Source organism: Hemicordylus capensis, chromosome 2, assembly GCF_027244095.1.
Source record: "Hemicordylus capensis ecotype Gifberg chromosome 2, rHemCap1.1.pri, whole genome shotgun sequence".
Classification (NCBI taxonomy): domain Eukaryota; kingdom Metazoa; phylum Chordata; class Lepidosauria; order Squamata; family Cordylidae; genus Hemicordylus; species Hemicordylus capensis.
The window spans coordinates 221,697,692-221,711,427 of NC_069658.1; the positions used below are offsets into that span (position 1 = coordinate 221,697,692).

Consider the following 13,736-nt stretch of genomic DNA (forward strand, 5'->3'; position numbering starts at 1 on the left):
AACTAGGAATGGAAAAGCAGACGTTGGGTCTTGCAGTTAAAAGTGCCTTTTATACTAAACTTGAAGTGTTCACTTGAAAAAAACAAACACTCCATCATTGATTGTTGTAGTCTTTTGGGAATCAATGCAGTCATGATCAGAACTGTGTATTTCTTACACTGAATGCAAAGATGTTACTGTCGGGGGAAGAGTTAAGAATCAAATGAAATCGAGTGTGTTGCAGCCACAGTATAATGTATTAATGCTTGTTAAACAATATGCACAATATATGGCTAATGAAATGATTTGGGCTGGGGAAGGAAACATCACCCTTAGGATGTTGTTTAATTTAAGTGGTGAACTGAAAAGACTTTGAGTTGGAAGGAAGAATGATTTCCTGGCTTTAGGAAGCAGACAGAAATAGGCCTGGGTGTGTTCCTCCAGTTCCTGATGCACCTCAAGTGTGTGGATTGTGTTCTTCTTTAATTAAATAATTACAATCTATGAGCAAGTGGTAAAAGCAATCAAATGTTAATGTGGGGATGAAGGCAGAAAAATCAAGTTGTAACTGAGTTTGGAAAAACTAGTGGCAAGTGGAGGATATTCACCTTGCTGATATTAAAAAGAGCACAAAGGATGAGAAATTTAGCTCATTTTTTCAACCAAAAGCATCTAAACTCTGAGCTAACATTAGAGGCTCTCTGTTAATATTTGCAGTTTTTGATGGCATCTATTTATGATCTCTGCCTTATCACTGTTTACATAGGGTTTTTTGCATGCTGTCCTCTTAAAATCTATTAATGTGTCAAAGGATGAGGGAAGTAGTTTGTAGTGGCTCTCAATGCAAGCAAAGTGTACAAGGATACAATTGAGCTTTGCTTGAAATCTAAAGCTGTTACTTTGGTTTGAAAGTGTAACATACCTTTAGCTAGCAATCTAAGGTATTGTAATACTTCCTGGTACATTCCTCTCAGTAGCCACATGGCAAATCTACGTTTCTTGTAGTAGAAAGCACCAATTAACTGTTGCATTCCAGATTTAACGTTTGAACAGGGAGACAGGGTGTTGCAGTTTGCAGCAAATGTGGATGGTGCTGACATCTTCAGTCACTTTCTTTGGGTACTTTACAGATCGCATTTTCAAAGATAACATGACAACAATCTAATCTGGGAGAGGTTGTGGGAGAAAAATAAATGGGATACATCAATGTAACATGCTTCAACTGGAGAAATACATAGCAGAGCTCTTGTGTACGAAGAATAGCTCCTGATGCAAGTGCTTGGGTATTTTTCGGGGGGGGGGAGGCGGGGTGTTGGGCAGGAAAGCTTTGAAAGCAAGCTATCTAGATGTGTCTAATTATTAATTTGTATATGTTTGGGCACACTCCAGCAAAAGCTAGTTCTGGTTAAATGTAAAGTGGCAAGTCGGTTTCGACTCCTGGCACTCACAGAGCCCTGCGGTTTTCTTTGGTAGAATACAGGAAGGGTTTACCATTGCCACCTCCCACGCAATATGAGATGATGCCTTTCAGCATCTCTCTATATCGCTGCTGCCCGATATAGTACCAGCGGGGATTTGAACTGGCAACCTTCTGCTTGTTAGTCAAGCATTTCCCTGTTGCACTACTTAAGGGTTAACACCCTCTAAAACTGTTGGATATGAAGTGTACAATTACACGTTCCGTTTTTTCAATGGTTAGTTGCAACTAACCTTTGCTTATTTTGGTCCCTTGTGCTGTGGTTCTGAATGTACTTTCCCCCTCTTTTGGCATTATGGGCATATTTTGGGTACTTTTCGTTTGTTTCAGCAGAAGATTCTGCCTCACCGGAGGGCAGGTGAACTAGAGAACAAACAGGATAGTCACAACTGGCACTGTGTGATTTTAAAGGCTTTATTCATAACTGAGGTTAATTACAGGCTGCCACTCTGTGTTAGGGTGGAGGCAAGCTCACATAGTTGCCAGGACACAACCTGCCCTGATTTTCTATCCATCTTTATGCCATGTACTGGGAATCATGGGCTACAGTATTATAGGCACCACAGCCTACACATAGTGAGGTTCCAAATGGAGAGGAGAGCTGGTCTTGTGGTAGCAAGCATGAATTGTCCCCTTTGCTCAGCAGGGTCCACCCTGATTTGCATTTGAATGGGAGGCTACATGTGTGAGCATGGAAAGATATTCCCCTTGGGGAATGGGGCCGCTCTGGGAAGAGCATCTGCATGTTGGCATGCAGAAGGTTCCACGTTCCCTCCCTGGCATCTCCAATACAGGCCTGAGAGAGACTCCTGCCTGTAAACTTAAGAGAAGCTGCTGTCAGTACTGTAGACAGTACTGAGCTAGATGGACTAATGGTCTCACTCAGTATAAGGGAGCTTCCTATGTTCCTGTGACAAAGGAGGCACTGCAAGAGGCACAGCCAATGAGCAGCTGCCTCTCCTTCCCTCCCTGGTATCTCTGCTGCATCTAGTAAAGTAGTGGAAAGAAACAAGAGAGTCGCCGGGTCACCGCAGCAGAAGTAGAAGGGCAGGCAGACTACTAATCCAGCTTTGCCGTTTGGATTGCATGGATGTGATCGCATGCACTGCATTTGGCATTCTCGCTTTTGCCAAGCACAGCCTCTTCCTCTGCCATCCCCTCCCCTGCTTCCCTTCCCCACTACCACCATGATGGCAAAGGTGCTTCAGCTGTCGGTATGCATCCTTTTATTTCTAGCTGTAGGGGTGGTGTGGATGGAACTCTCCGTCGCTGCAGCAGGGGATGCTCCGCCTGGCAAAATAGATAGGCGTTCCTCTTTACTCAAAGGAGGCTGGTTCATGGTATCCGGATTTTACTGGTTGAATCCCGGTCGCCTACAATAGGACAGGTGCGGAGAGGCAATAGTACGTCTCTGTGTGGGGAGCCCCAGCCCAGCGTGAGAACATAAAAAGTGTGGCGGGGGGAAGCATGAAGATGAGTAGCTGGTGATAGGGCTGAACTTGCAGTAGTCTGACTAGGACTGGACCAGCAGCACTGAGATGGATGTTATTTATAGCTTCCGTCTTCCTGCTAGTCACATGTCTTCTATACCGATATTCTCTTTGAAATTCGTCCTGACGCTAATTGTGGCTACACAAAGCCCAGTGATCCATAATGAGGCAGGATGCTGTGTTTCTTATGTGCAATCCTCTACATATCTAAAAGTAAATCCATCTGTATTCAGTGGGATTTTCTCCCATGCATAGGATTGTAGCCATATGCCTGCTTCCTTTCTGGGACAACTCTGTCCATACTCTTGCACAAATGCTGCCCCCCCACACACACTACCTGCTTCTGGGCTCAGGGACACCTGGTGACCACCTTCGTCTGTCTTGGGATGAACAGTGTAGTGTCTGTTATTAGAGTAACCAAACACCTTAGGAGGAGCAACTGCTTGCCATGGTAATTCCTAGGGTTTGTTGAGACGAAATACAACAGTTGGTCAGTTTGGATGATACCTCCTCAGCCCACATAATTATAAGATGTACTTTTGCAATGTCCCAGCACCCTCCTGGCACATCTCTTTATCTGAGGGAGGGCACTGTTTGTATGTAGAGTTGCTGTTCAAAAGAACAGTCCCCTCCCGTGATAAAGGGATGCCCCAGGGAGTGTCCGCAAGTCCCTTTTTTAATTGTTTCATGGGGGGCCCCACTCCAAGTCCAACTTTCTTGTTGGAGTACTGCAAAAAATAAAAATAAAATAAATGTCATGAGCAATCCAGTGCTGTGGAACTTTTGTCTCAACTGATCTTGGGAATTGCTAACTTCCTGCAGGGAATAATTGTCCCTCTTGAAGTATTTGTTTGCCTGGTGTAGTAACTTGGAACATTAAAGAGCTGCATACCAAAACTTTCTGTAATGGGCTGGAGGTAGTGTCTACCATTGGACTTTTCTGCCTTGTTCCTAAGTGAGTGTAGTGTGTTCTGCCCAGCAGTAAAGAAGCATATTTGTTTAATTGCAAATAAATGTGAGAGAGCACTTCCAGGTGGCATGTTTGGTCCAGGATTGTCACACCTTGTTCACTCACTTTTTACTGGGGGTTCAAATGATATCATCTTCCATCTGTTGTCCACCCATATTCCACCCCCCAACATAAATAGTCACATTTATTAATGGAGGAAATCTGACTTTTTTCAGAACAACAGTATATCAGGGCAAGGACCACATGTGGAGGCTGCCCCCCCCCTTCCTCCTTGTGGACTGTTAGTACAACTGTATTGTCTGTTCTAGAAAGGCATATGCTACTCATGTACAGGAGGAGTAAAGGGTAGATAGAGGATAAAGGACTGCTTAATTTCAGTAGGACTTCCACTGAATAATTTAGTCAGGTTGTCAACCACTATTTATTGATTATCTACATAGTACAGAGGTGCACATACTGCAGTCTCTTGCGTTGTTTAACCTTTTTAGCCTCACTTTTGTTTTTGTTTCAAAAAGCCCAAGATGTGTTTTTCTTCTTCTCTTTATTAATCTTATATCCTACTCCTCCCCAGAAAAATTTGAAGTGGCCAACAGCAAGTTCAAAGGTTATATATACCTTTACACTTAGAGGACTGCTTCATGCATCTGACATGGCCTGTTCTCTCTCTCTCTCACACACACACAAACACGTCTTCTGTCACAATAACTTCATTAATCTTCAGAGTGCTACAGGACTCTCAGTTCTACTCAAGAGGTGGTCATGGCTACCATTTTTGAATCAATCAAATGTTGAAATTATTTGTGATATTATCTGGTTCTGTGTTTGCCTAGATTTTTGGTCACTCCATCATTGTGGGCATACACAGCTTTGCCCGCAACAGCAACAATTTATTATGTAACATTCTGTTGACACACAACTGTGATTTAAGAAGCACAGAGAGTTCATTGAAAGGTTTGGGTCAAAGCTTCCTGTGGCATTCAGCAAACGTATCTAATTGTGTTGTAGCAAAGTTTTCATCTTGCAAATAATATGTAGAAAGTATTTGTACCTATCGACTGGGAGGGAAAATCCTTCTGTTCCTTATGTGACACTTTCCCTACTAGACAAGAAAGCGCTTCACACGATTGCTGTGAAGCGCCTCAATGAGGTCTGCGAGGAGAATGGGCTTAACCCACTCTCCCCACAGACGATCGGCGGTCCTGGGAGGCCAGATCGGCCACCCACACAACTGCCGGTTCTGTCACGGAGCCAGCGGGGTCCCCAGAATTTCCAGGATACCCTCCGTGAGCTCGGGGGGCATCGTGCAGAGACCCCCAAAGCCCCGGAGGCTGCTTGCAGCCTCCAGGTCGGGGGTCTACTCGTGTGTCGCCGCACGCCACAGCAACACAAGAGCAATAAAATGAGGTTAATGGAGCACTTGCTCCGTTAACCTCATTTAAGGGGAGAGTGTTTTAGGTGGGCTATCCACCTTGGGAGCACCGGGCTTGCTTTCTCTTAGCCCATTTTCCATGGAGCATGGGAATAGCCTCAAGAAATGATTATATGATCAGTTTAGCTCTATTCAGACATTGTTGCACATGCATTCGTTTTAAAAGCGAACTCGGGGGACAGACCCTCTCAAATACAGGTACAGATAGGAAGTGTACTGCTGTAGAGCTTTGGTGTGTTGAGCATACTCTGGTCCTTGGGGGAGTAAGACAAACTGTATTCAGGCAAGCTGCATCCCAGTATAGCATCAATGAGAGTGTGCATGTAAGCTCAGTCCCCATACTGACATGCTTTAAAACCCTACCTCCATGCTTACCACGAGGACGGCATTTATCTAAAGAAACAAATGCTATATTCAGGGAGAAACTTTCCCTGCCATGTAGAATGCTTGAACAACAGAATCTGAGACCAATGGAAGAATCTGTCCCCAAATACAGAGTTTATCTCTTCAGACAAATGCTGCCCTCATGACGAGCAGGGGAGGGTGAGGTTTCGAAGCTTGCCAGAATGGGGTGGAGCTGACAGGTACACTTTCATGGGGACTATGCTGGGTACAGTGTCTACAGTTGCCCAAATAGGGCTACAGTCAGACGTGAATAATTGTGCTATTGTCTTCTATTCACTCCCCTCCATTTGCCCTGGCAGCTGTGGTGGGAGCTGGGATTGGTGGCTCATCAGCGGTCCACTTCCTGCAGGAGAACTTTGGCCCACAGGTGCAGCTGGATGTGTACGAAAAGGACACAGTTGGGGGTTGCCTGGCCACAGTAACCGTCAACAAGCAGCAATATGAAAGCGGTGGGGCTTCTATTCACTCCCTCAACTTGCACATGCAGGACTTTGTTAAACTGCTGGGTGAGTATGGACACAGCCAACACATAGGAAACTACTTGCCTCAGGCTGGTTTTTGGTTTGACTTTTCCTCAACATAAGCATGTAAGAACAGCCCTGCTGGATTGGGCCCAAGGCCCATCTAGCCCAGCATTGTTTCACACAATGGGCCACCAGATGCCGCTGGAAGCCTACAGCAGGAGTTGAGGGTATACCCTTCCTCCTGCCGTTACACCCCTGCAACGGGTACTCAGAGGCATCCTGCTTTGAGGCTGGAGACTCATAGCCGTTGATAGACCTCTCCTCCATGAAGTTATCCAAACCCCTCTTAAAGCCATCCAGGTTGTTGGCTGTTACCACATCTCATGGCAGAGAATTCCACAAGTTGATTGTGCGTTGTGTGAAAAAGTACTTCTGTTTGTTGGTCCTAGATTTCCCGGCAATCTATTTCATGGGATGACTCCTGGTTCTAGTGTGATGTGAGAGGGAGAAGAATTTCTCTCTATCCACTTTCTCCACTCCATGCATGATTTTATAGACTTCTATCATGTCTACCCATAGTCATCTTTTTTCTAAATTAAATAGCCCCAGGTGTTGTAGCCTTGCCAACCTATGCGTGGTGGGGTGAACATTGGTCCTTTTTAGCTTTGTTCTTTGGGTATGCTGTTCCTGATAAGGAAGTGTTCTGTTATCTAGGCTAATCTGTGAAAGGAGCTAGGTATGAGACATTCTGTTTGGATGCAGGAAGTTGAACTTAATTACCTTTCAGACGCCTAGCAGTAATACATGTCTGTATGTCTGGCCTAGTATGCCAGAGTTGTGTGGGGCCAGCAGAGCAGAAGGGAACATGTGTGTGCATGTGTGTAGCAGTAAGATGGGAAATGGTATGAAAAAGCATCCAGTTTGGGGATTTGTAAATCTCTCCATTGTCGGGATTTTCTTGGAGTAAATTGCGCACACCAGATCCAAAACTCCAGCGATCAATGCTTAGTGCCATGGTTAGGAGAACCAGTGGTAACCTGGCCGCAATGGTAAAGTCACACCAAAACAGCATGAAGAATTTTTGTCCTCCTAGGGATTCAAATCATTCCCCATTTTCCCCTTCTATAGGACTGAAGCACCACCGGGAAGTGGCAAGAAAGAGTGCCATCTTTAGTGGGGAACAATTTGTCCTAGAAGAGACAGACTGGTACTTACTGAACGTCTTTCGACTCTGGTGGCACTATGGCATGAGCTTTCTGCGCTTGCAGATGTGGGTGGAGGAGGTAATGGAGAAGTTCATGAGGTATGTAACAGAGGCACCTTCTCTGATGCTTCCAGAGGAATGAGAGGAAAGCATAATGATCTTTCTTCGTTTTACACCCTGGACTTAGGTGATGTCCTGCCAGACTGAAGAAATGCAGAACACTACATTGGAGGTAATTGAGATCTGATGCAAGGACAGAGCACCCGATTTTTCTGCTCTTTATGTCCTACAGGATCTACAAGTACCAGGCTCATGGATATGCATTCTCTCGCCTCGAGGAACTCTTGCATTCTCTGGGTGGTGACACCTTTGTCAACATGACACAACGCTCTGTGGCAGAGTCCTTATTGGACGTGGGCATCATGCAGCGCTTCATTGATGATGTCATTGTGGCCATTCTACATGCCAGCTATGGGCAGTCAGTACTGGTGCCTGCGTTTGCAGGTGAGTGCAATCCATTTTCTATTGCTCTAGACCTGCCAAGTAGGCTGAAAGGGCCTCTTTCCAGTAGGCCAATAGCTGCACTTGGTAGGCCAGGGAGTGTTGTATGAGCAGGCAATACAATATGAATTCACCCAGCCTTTTGAAAAGAGGAATATAAATATTCTAAATAATTATTTTGAAATTTATTTTCCTTGTGTGTTTCTTCAGGGGCCATGTCGCTAGCAGGCGCACAAGGCAACATGTGGGCTGTGGAAGGTGGCAACAAGCTTGTATGCTCAGGTTTGCTGAAGCAAACAAAAGCCAATATAATCGAGGCCACTGTGATAGCCATCTCCTTGCATAGTTCAGGTGAGCCAAACAAAGCCAGAACTCTTTCTGGGACTAGAAATGGAAGCGAGTTTTGCCTGTGAGATCGGAGACCTGCTGCTAGTCGGAGTAGACTGTACTGAGCTAGGTGGGCTAGTGGTCTGACGTCATATAACGTCTGACACCAGGGCATGGCTTAGGTCCGTCCCAGTTGCCACCGGTTCGTCTAGTGGTGACACAGAGGCGGGCCTTCTCTGTAGCTGCTCCTGGGTTGTGGAATGCACTCCCGGCAGATATTCGTGATTTGAAATCATTGCTGTCCTTCAGAAGAGCCCTTAAAACCCATCTGTTTGGCCTGGCCTTCCAGGGTTTTAAATGATTGACTAATTGTTTTAAATTATTTCCCTAGTTTCCGGGTTTTTTAGCTGCTTAATTGGCTTTATTGTGTTTTAATAGTTTGATTTTGTTTTTATCATGCTGTAAACCGCCCTCAGCCCTTTTGGGAAGGGCGGTATACAAATCAAATCAATCAATCAATCAAAATATAAAGCCATTAGCCATGTTCATAATCCTGCATGTACTGGCAAGCCCGTGCAACAGGGCTTTAGCAGCCTTATGGAAAGAAGTAATGCCTGGCATCCTGAGCTCAGTGGATTTCTGCTTCACTGGAGACTTCTGCACTAACAAGGCAATCCTATGCATGTTTCTTCAGAAGCAAGTCCCATTGTGGGGTAAGTCTGTTTAGGACCGTGTGTTTAGGACTGTAGTCTTAATGAGCTTGTTGGATGCCTTCCTATACCTGGTTGATTTGCATGGGAAGCCATGAGGCGCAGAAAGGAAGATTAGGGATTGGCAAAACATGATGGGAAGGACACCAGGGCATGGCTTAGGACTTAAGCCCTATTCAGATATTATTATGTTGTACAGCTGTACAGATATGGGTACACTTTTCCATGTTTTTGTGTGAATTTGTACCTATGTTCATTTTAAAAGTGAACCTGGGTATGGGCCCCTCACATGCATGGTACAGACAGGAAGTGGACTGTGGTCCCTGTATAACGCGTGAAGAACTGTACATTCATACAAGTATTGAACATAAAGTACGAACAGGGCTTTAGTTGAAACTATAACCTGATCGAGTGCATTCTGCTTATGAAATTGTATTGCTATGGACCCTTGCTGGTACTGCGACTTGCTTTCATGTGGAAGTGACCAAGATGACTCTCAGTATTGCATTTGCTCATGCCCTGAAAATGGCTGGATACGTATATGGCTGCAGGTAAGGATTTGCATAATGTGGACATGGTCAGTTCTAATCAAAGCTTCCAAGGGCCTTCTGTGTTATTAACTTGCCTGAGGGCCTTTCCAGATATCCATTAACTGCACATGAGAAACATAAGCATTTCTCTCTTTAGTACACATTTCTCTCTAGGTTGCTCTTTTGTTGTAGGAATATTACATTCTTAGCTTGTGCTTCACAGGTGCGCTTCAAGGTTGTGGTGTCAACAGATGTGCACACCCTAATATTCCTTCCATAAAACAATTCTGGCTTCATATTTTGGCCTTGCTTTGTACCATTTCCACCCATACTTATGAAAGCTGAAATTTCCCATCTTGTCCCCATCTGCTTATTTCAGACAGTCTTCCTGTCTGGTTGTTCTCTGCCTTTTGATCAAAATCAATTTGTCAGTTGTACATGATGCTCATTGGCTTGCCTAACTAACCAATTAGGATCTGGAAGTTAAAACCAATAGAGCAACAGGCAAGTTACAGAGGGGACAAGGTTAATTTAAGAGAGCTGTAAGGTCTGGGCAGAATGGCATCATAGGGAGGTCTACCTAGTTCTAGCTCTCACTTGTCCAATCAGTTCCTCTTAAGCCTTCAGTAGGAGGTGATGGTTATGGTATATTTGAGATACTGTTTTGCTCACGTGCTCTCTCTCTCACTCTCTTCCATCTCTTTCCAGAAGGAAAAACCTTTTACCAGGTGCACCATGAGGATGAGGAAGGGCAAGGTTCTAATTTCTATGACATAGTGGTCATTGCCACACAACCAGGGGCGTAACGATAGGGGGGGCAGGCAGGGCACGTGCCCTGGGCACCACCCCAGCAGGTCACGTGGGGGGGCGCCAAAAAGTGCCCCTGCCTGCCAATCCCCTTCCTTTAAAAAAAAATTTTTTTTTTTTGCATCCCGCTGCAGGCGCAGCACTGAGAGTGCACAGCACCAGCGGCTGCAGTCAAGCCGCTCTTCCCTGGGCGGTCCCCAGCGCCCCCCCCGCTCTGGCCCCGCCCGCTCACCACACTGGGCAGGGCACCTAAAGTTTGCTGCGGTTTGAGCAGCAAAAACGGCCGGTTCATTGTTTCATCACTGACTGAGACTCACACTAGCCTGGGCGGGCTTGCTTGCCTCGCTCCGCCTCCGCTCACTCCCCGCCCCTCCGCCATTCACGCATGCGTGAGTGTCCTTCCGGTTGCCGCCTGCACGTGGACTAGTCCGTCCACAGAGTTTGTTTGGGAAGGACGCAGCGTCAGACGCTGCAGCAGGCAGGCAATCATTTGTGTTGCTGGCTGGGCCTGGGGGCTGTGTGAGCGCCGCACACAAGACGGACTCAAAGTCGGAAGAAGGATTCCAGAGGAGGGGAGACCTGACCTGCAAACCAGAGAATAAGGTGTGTCTGTGTGACGATTATCTAAATAAAATGTTTATTTGTTTGAATTAGTGAGATGTGTTTATTTGTTTGAATTAGTGAGATGTTTGAATCAGTGAGATGTGTTTTTTTAACTTGGGCGGCAGGGGCGGGTGGGCATTTTGCTTGTTGGCGTGCCACAACTCAGTGTCTGTCGTCTCTCTCCCCCGTCTCCCGTTCGGTTCCGAGTCAGTCCTGCCAGGAGTTGCCAACCCCGCCCCCCCGCGCTAGTAAGGCAGCTGCAGCCTGTTTCCCCCGTATCCCCGGCGCAGTGGTGGATTAACGAGAGCTCGCCAGCGGGCCCAGCCTCGCCAACTGCCGCCCGCTCCGCTCACCTCTCTCTACCCGGCGGCTCGGCTCTGGCCTCTCTGTCCTTTGTCTCTCGCGAGTCGCGAGAGACTGAGCCTCTCTCACCGAGTCCGAGAGGCGAGCCAGTGAGCCACCCAGGCAGTGACAACGACCCGAGGGCAGCAGGCCCTGCTGCTGCCGCGTGCTGCCGAAACTAAGGAGCCCAGCCCAGCCCAGCCCAACTGCGAGGCGCGCGCCTGCGCAGTTGGAACTGCTTACTCACTCCAGTCCACTCCCCACCCATCTCAAGAGCATCGGCACGGCAGCAGCACAGCACGCAGAACAGACAGCATTCCTGTGTGAGTCAGTGTGACAATATTTAATTCCGTAACTCGGCAGCCTCGCTTCCTCCCCTTCGTGCCCCGCCCCCCCCACCCCTCTCTCGGCACTCCGCATGGTCCTCCTGTCCCGCCCGCAGCCACATAGAAGCACACATCACTCACACACCACACACTCTTTGCCTAGCCTAGCAGCCAGTAGTCCTCCCTCCTCCTTTTCTCCACTGCACTCACGCTGGCTGCTGCTGCTGCTTCCACCTCCTCCTCCCACTCTCTCTCTTGTGGTGATATATCAAAGAGATCTATTGAGACCATTTGAGAATGAGTGTGTGCAAACATTTTCTCAACAAGCAAACTAGTAAACAAGCACACTAGTAAACACTTAAAACAAACATCTTCTCAACAAGTGATGAAAAGGGGAGGTTGTTTATACACTCCAAAAGGGATTGCAAAAAACTAATTTTAACTCCAGTTTGCACCTCAGTGTTCATCCATTTCTTGATTTCAGCCTACACACACAGAAACAAAGATTACTGTTTGCCAGCTGAGTTGAGTAAGGTATACCAAGTTGGTCTCTGGTGGTACATTTTCCTTGTGAGTGTGTTTGTGTGTGCTCTTCAGTCCTGGAACAAAGTGCATTCATGTCCTTTAAATAAATAACTACCATCTGCAGTCTGCAAATAACTATGTCTTCAGTCCTCTCTCTTTCCAATGTGGATTGTAAAATTGGCATGTTTCCCCTACTGTCTAAATAAAGACCCCAACTTAAAACAATCCATATTTTGAAAACATATTTTGCAAAACACTAATCTTGAAATAACCCAACAAGCTGTTGCGAGTTAAGATTGCCTAGTCTTCTTCAATGCCAACATGTCTGATTCTTGTTCAATTTTTGTTTCTTCAAATTTTTAGCTGCAATTTGTGCAGTTTTGCTAAGTTGTAAGTAAGTCCTATCAACTGCAATTGGACTCATTTCAGAGTAAATCTCGTGGGCTATTATTTCTAAGATGTGTGAGTTTCAAATTAAAAGTGACCATTTTATTGTGCATGTTTTTGCCTTTAAGATGGTGGCTTGAACATAAAGTTCCAGTACAAACAAATAGGGATCACTATGCCTACCCTGCAATTTAATATTCCATCTGTATTCTCTATTACCTGTTCTTGAGGAAACAAATTTTAATGGTTGGTGCTTTAAACTATATCTGTGCCATTGTTGTTCACCACTTTGTGCTCCCTGATTGGAAAAAAATACAATGTAAAAATGTAACAAATAAATGCCAGTGAACTGTTTCCTATTTACAGTAAATATCAAGCAGGTTTTTAACATGCTTTATTACAGAACCATGCAATGGCATCATAAAGGATCAATAAATAAACAAGATGATGGCTAAATAAAGAGACTCACCACATTAAAAGTTGCCTATTTGCCCAGTTAGCAGGGGATTCATCAATGCATTTTCCAGTGATCCCCAAAAATACTATCCATCCTGCACTCAACACATGGGACAGGATTTCTTACACTATGTGTGCGGAATTTGGATTAATTTTGCCCATTTTAATGTCAAAAGCTGAGGGGCAATGATACAGCTAACCTCATGGCTTGAGTGGACCTGGAAGTTCATCTGCAATGATACAGTAATGTAGGCCTGAGATCTACCATGAAGTTGCTATCTCACAGTCGTAATTTTGATGTTTGGGACACAAGCCTAATTCACAGGGTTGTTGTGAGGAAAAACCTAAGAAGGTAGTGCACCACAATGGGCTACTTGGAGGGAGAGCGGGATATAACATGTAAAAACAAATAAATTGAAATACAAAAAATTAATACTATTTTCTCTCAAAAAACAATAATAGCAACTCTGCTGACTGGAACTGCAGGCACACAACCAACCACAAACCAGCGCTTAGAACCAGCCTACTGTGAGTAAAGCAAAGCTTTCTAAGTCAAATGAAATCTGATGTTAAGCAGTGTAATTTATTGTACATGGATTAATCTGAACACTTCAATCATGTCTTTCTCCAGTGCTATTAATTGACTTGCATCATCCACAATTTAACAAACCTGTTAAAATATAATTAAGGATGAGGTTCTATTTAATGTTTCTTGACTTTATGAGCTGAGCAATCTGATGTTGAGCAGTGTAATTTATTGTAAATGAGTTAATTTGATATTAATGAAGTCAATATTGCTTGGCT

At 45.3% G+C, this 13,736-nt stretch overlaps 1 protein-coding gene across 8 annotated transcripts in view; it reads left to right on the forward strand.

The window, feature by feature from the left end:
- GALNT4 (polypeptide N-acetylgalactosaminyltransferase 4) overlaps window positions 1–13,736 on the forward strand; it is a 29,410-nt gene that overhangs the window by 2,108 nt on the left and 13,566 nt on the right. Inside the window, exons 2-6 of one of the 8 annotated variants that reach the window (XM_053298892.1) lie at window positions 6,050–6,256; window positions 7,343–7,517; window positions 7,711–7,922; window positions 8,130–10,896; window positions 13,395–13,460. In XM_053298892.1, coding sequence (XP_053154867.1) covers window positions 6,050–6,256; window positions 7,343–7,517; window positions 7,711–7,922; window positions 8,130–8,332 — 797 coding nt within the window. In that variant the 3' untranslated portion in view covers window positions 8,333–10,896; window positions 13,395–13,460. Of the gene's footprint in view, window positions 1–6,049; window positions 6,257–7,342; window positions 7,518–7,605; window positions 7,923–8,129; window positions 10,897–13,394; window positions 13,461–13,736 lie in introns of those variants that run through there. The other 7 variants (XM_053298893.1, XM_053298894.1, XM_053298887.1 and 4 more) reach the window with 7 other exon arrangements.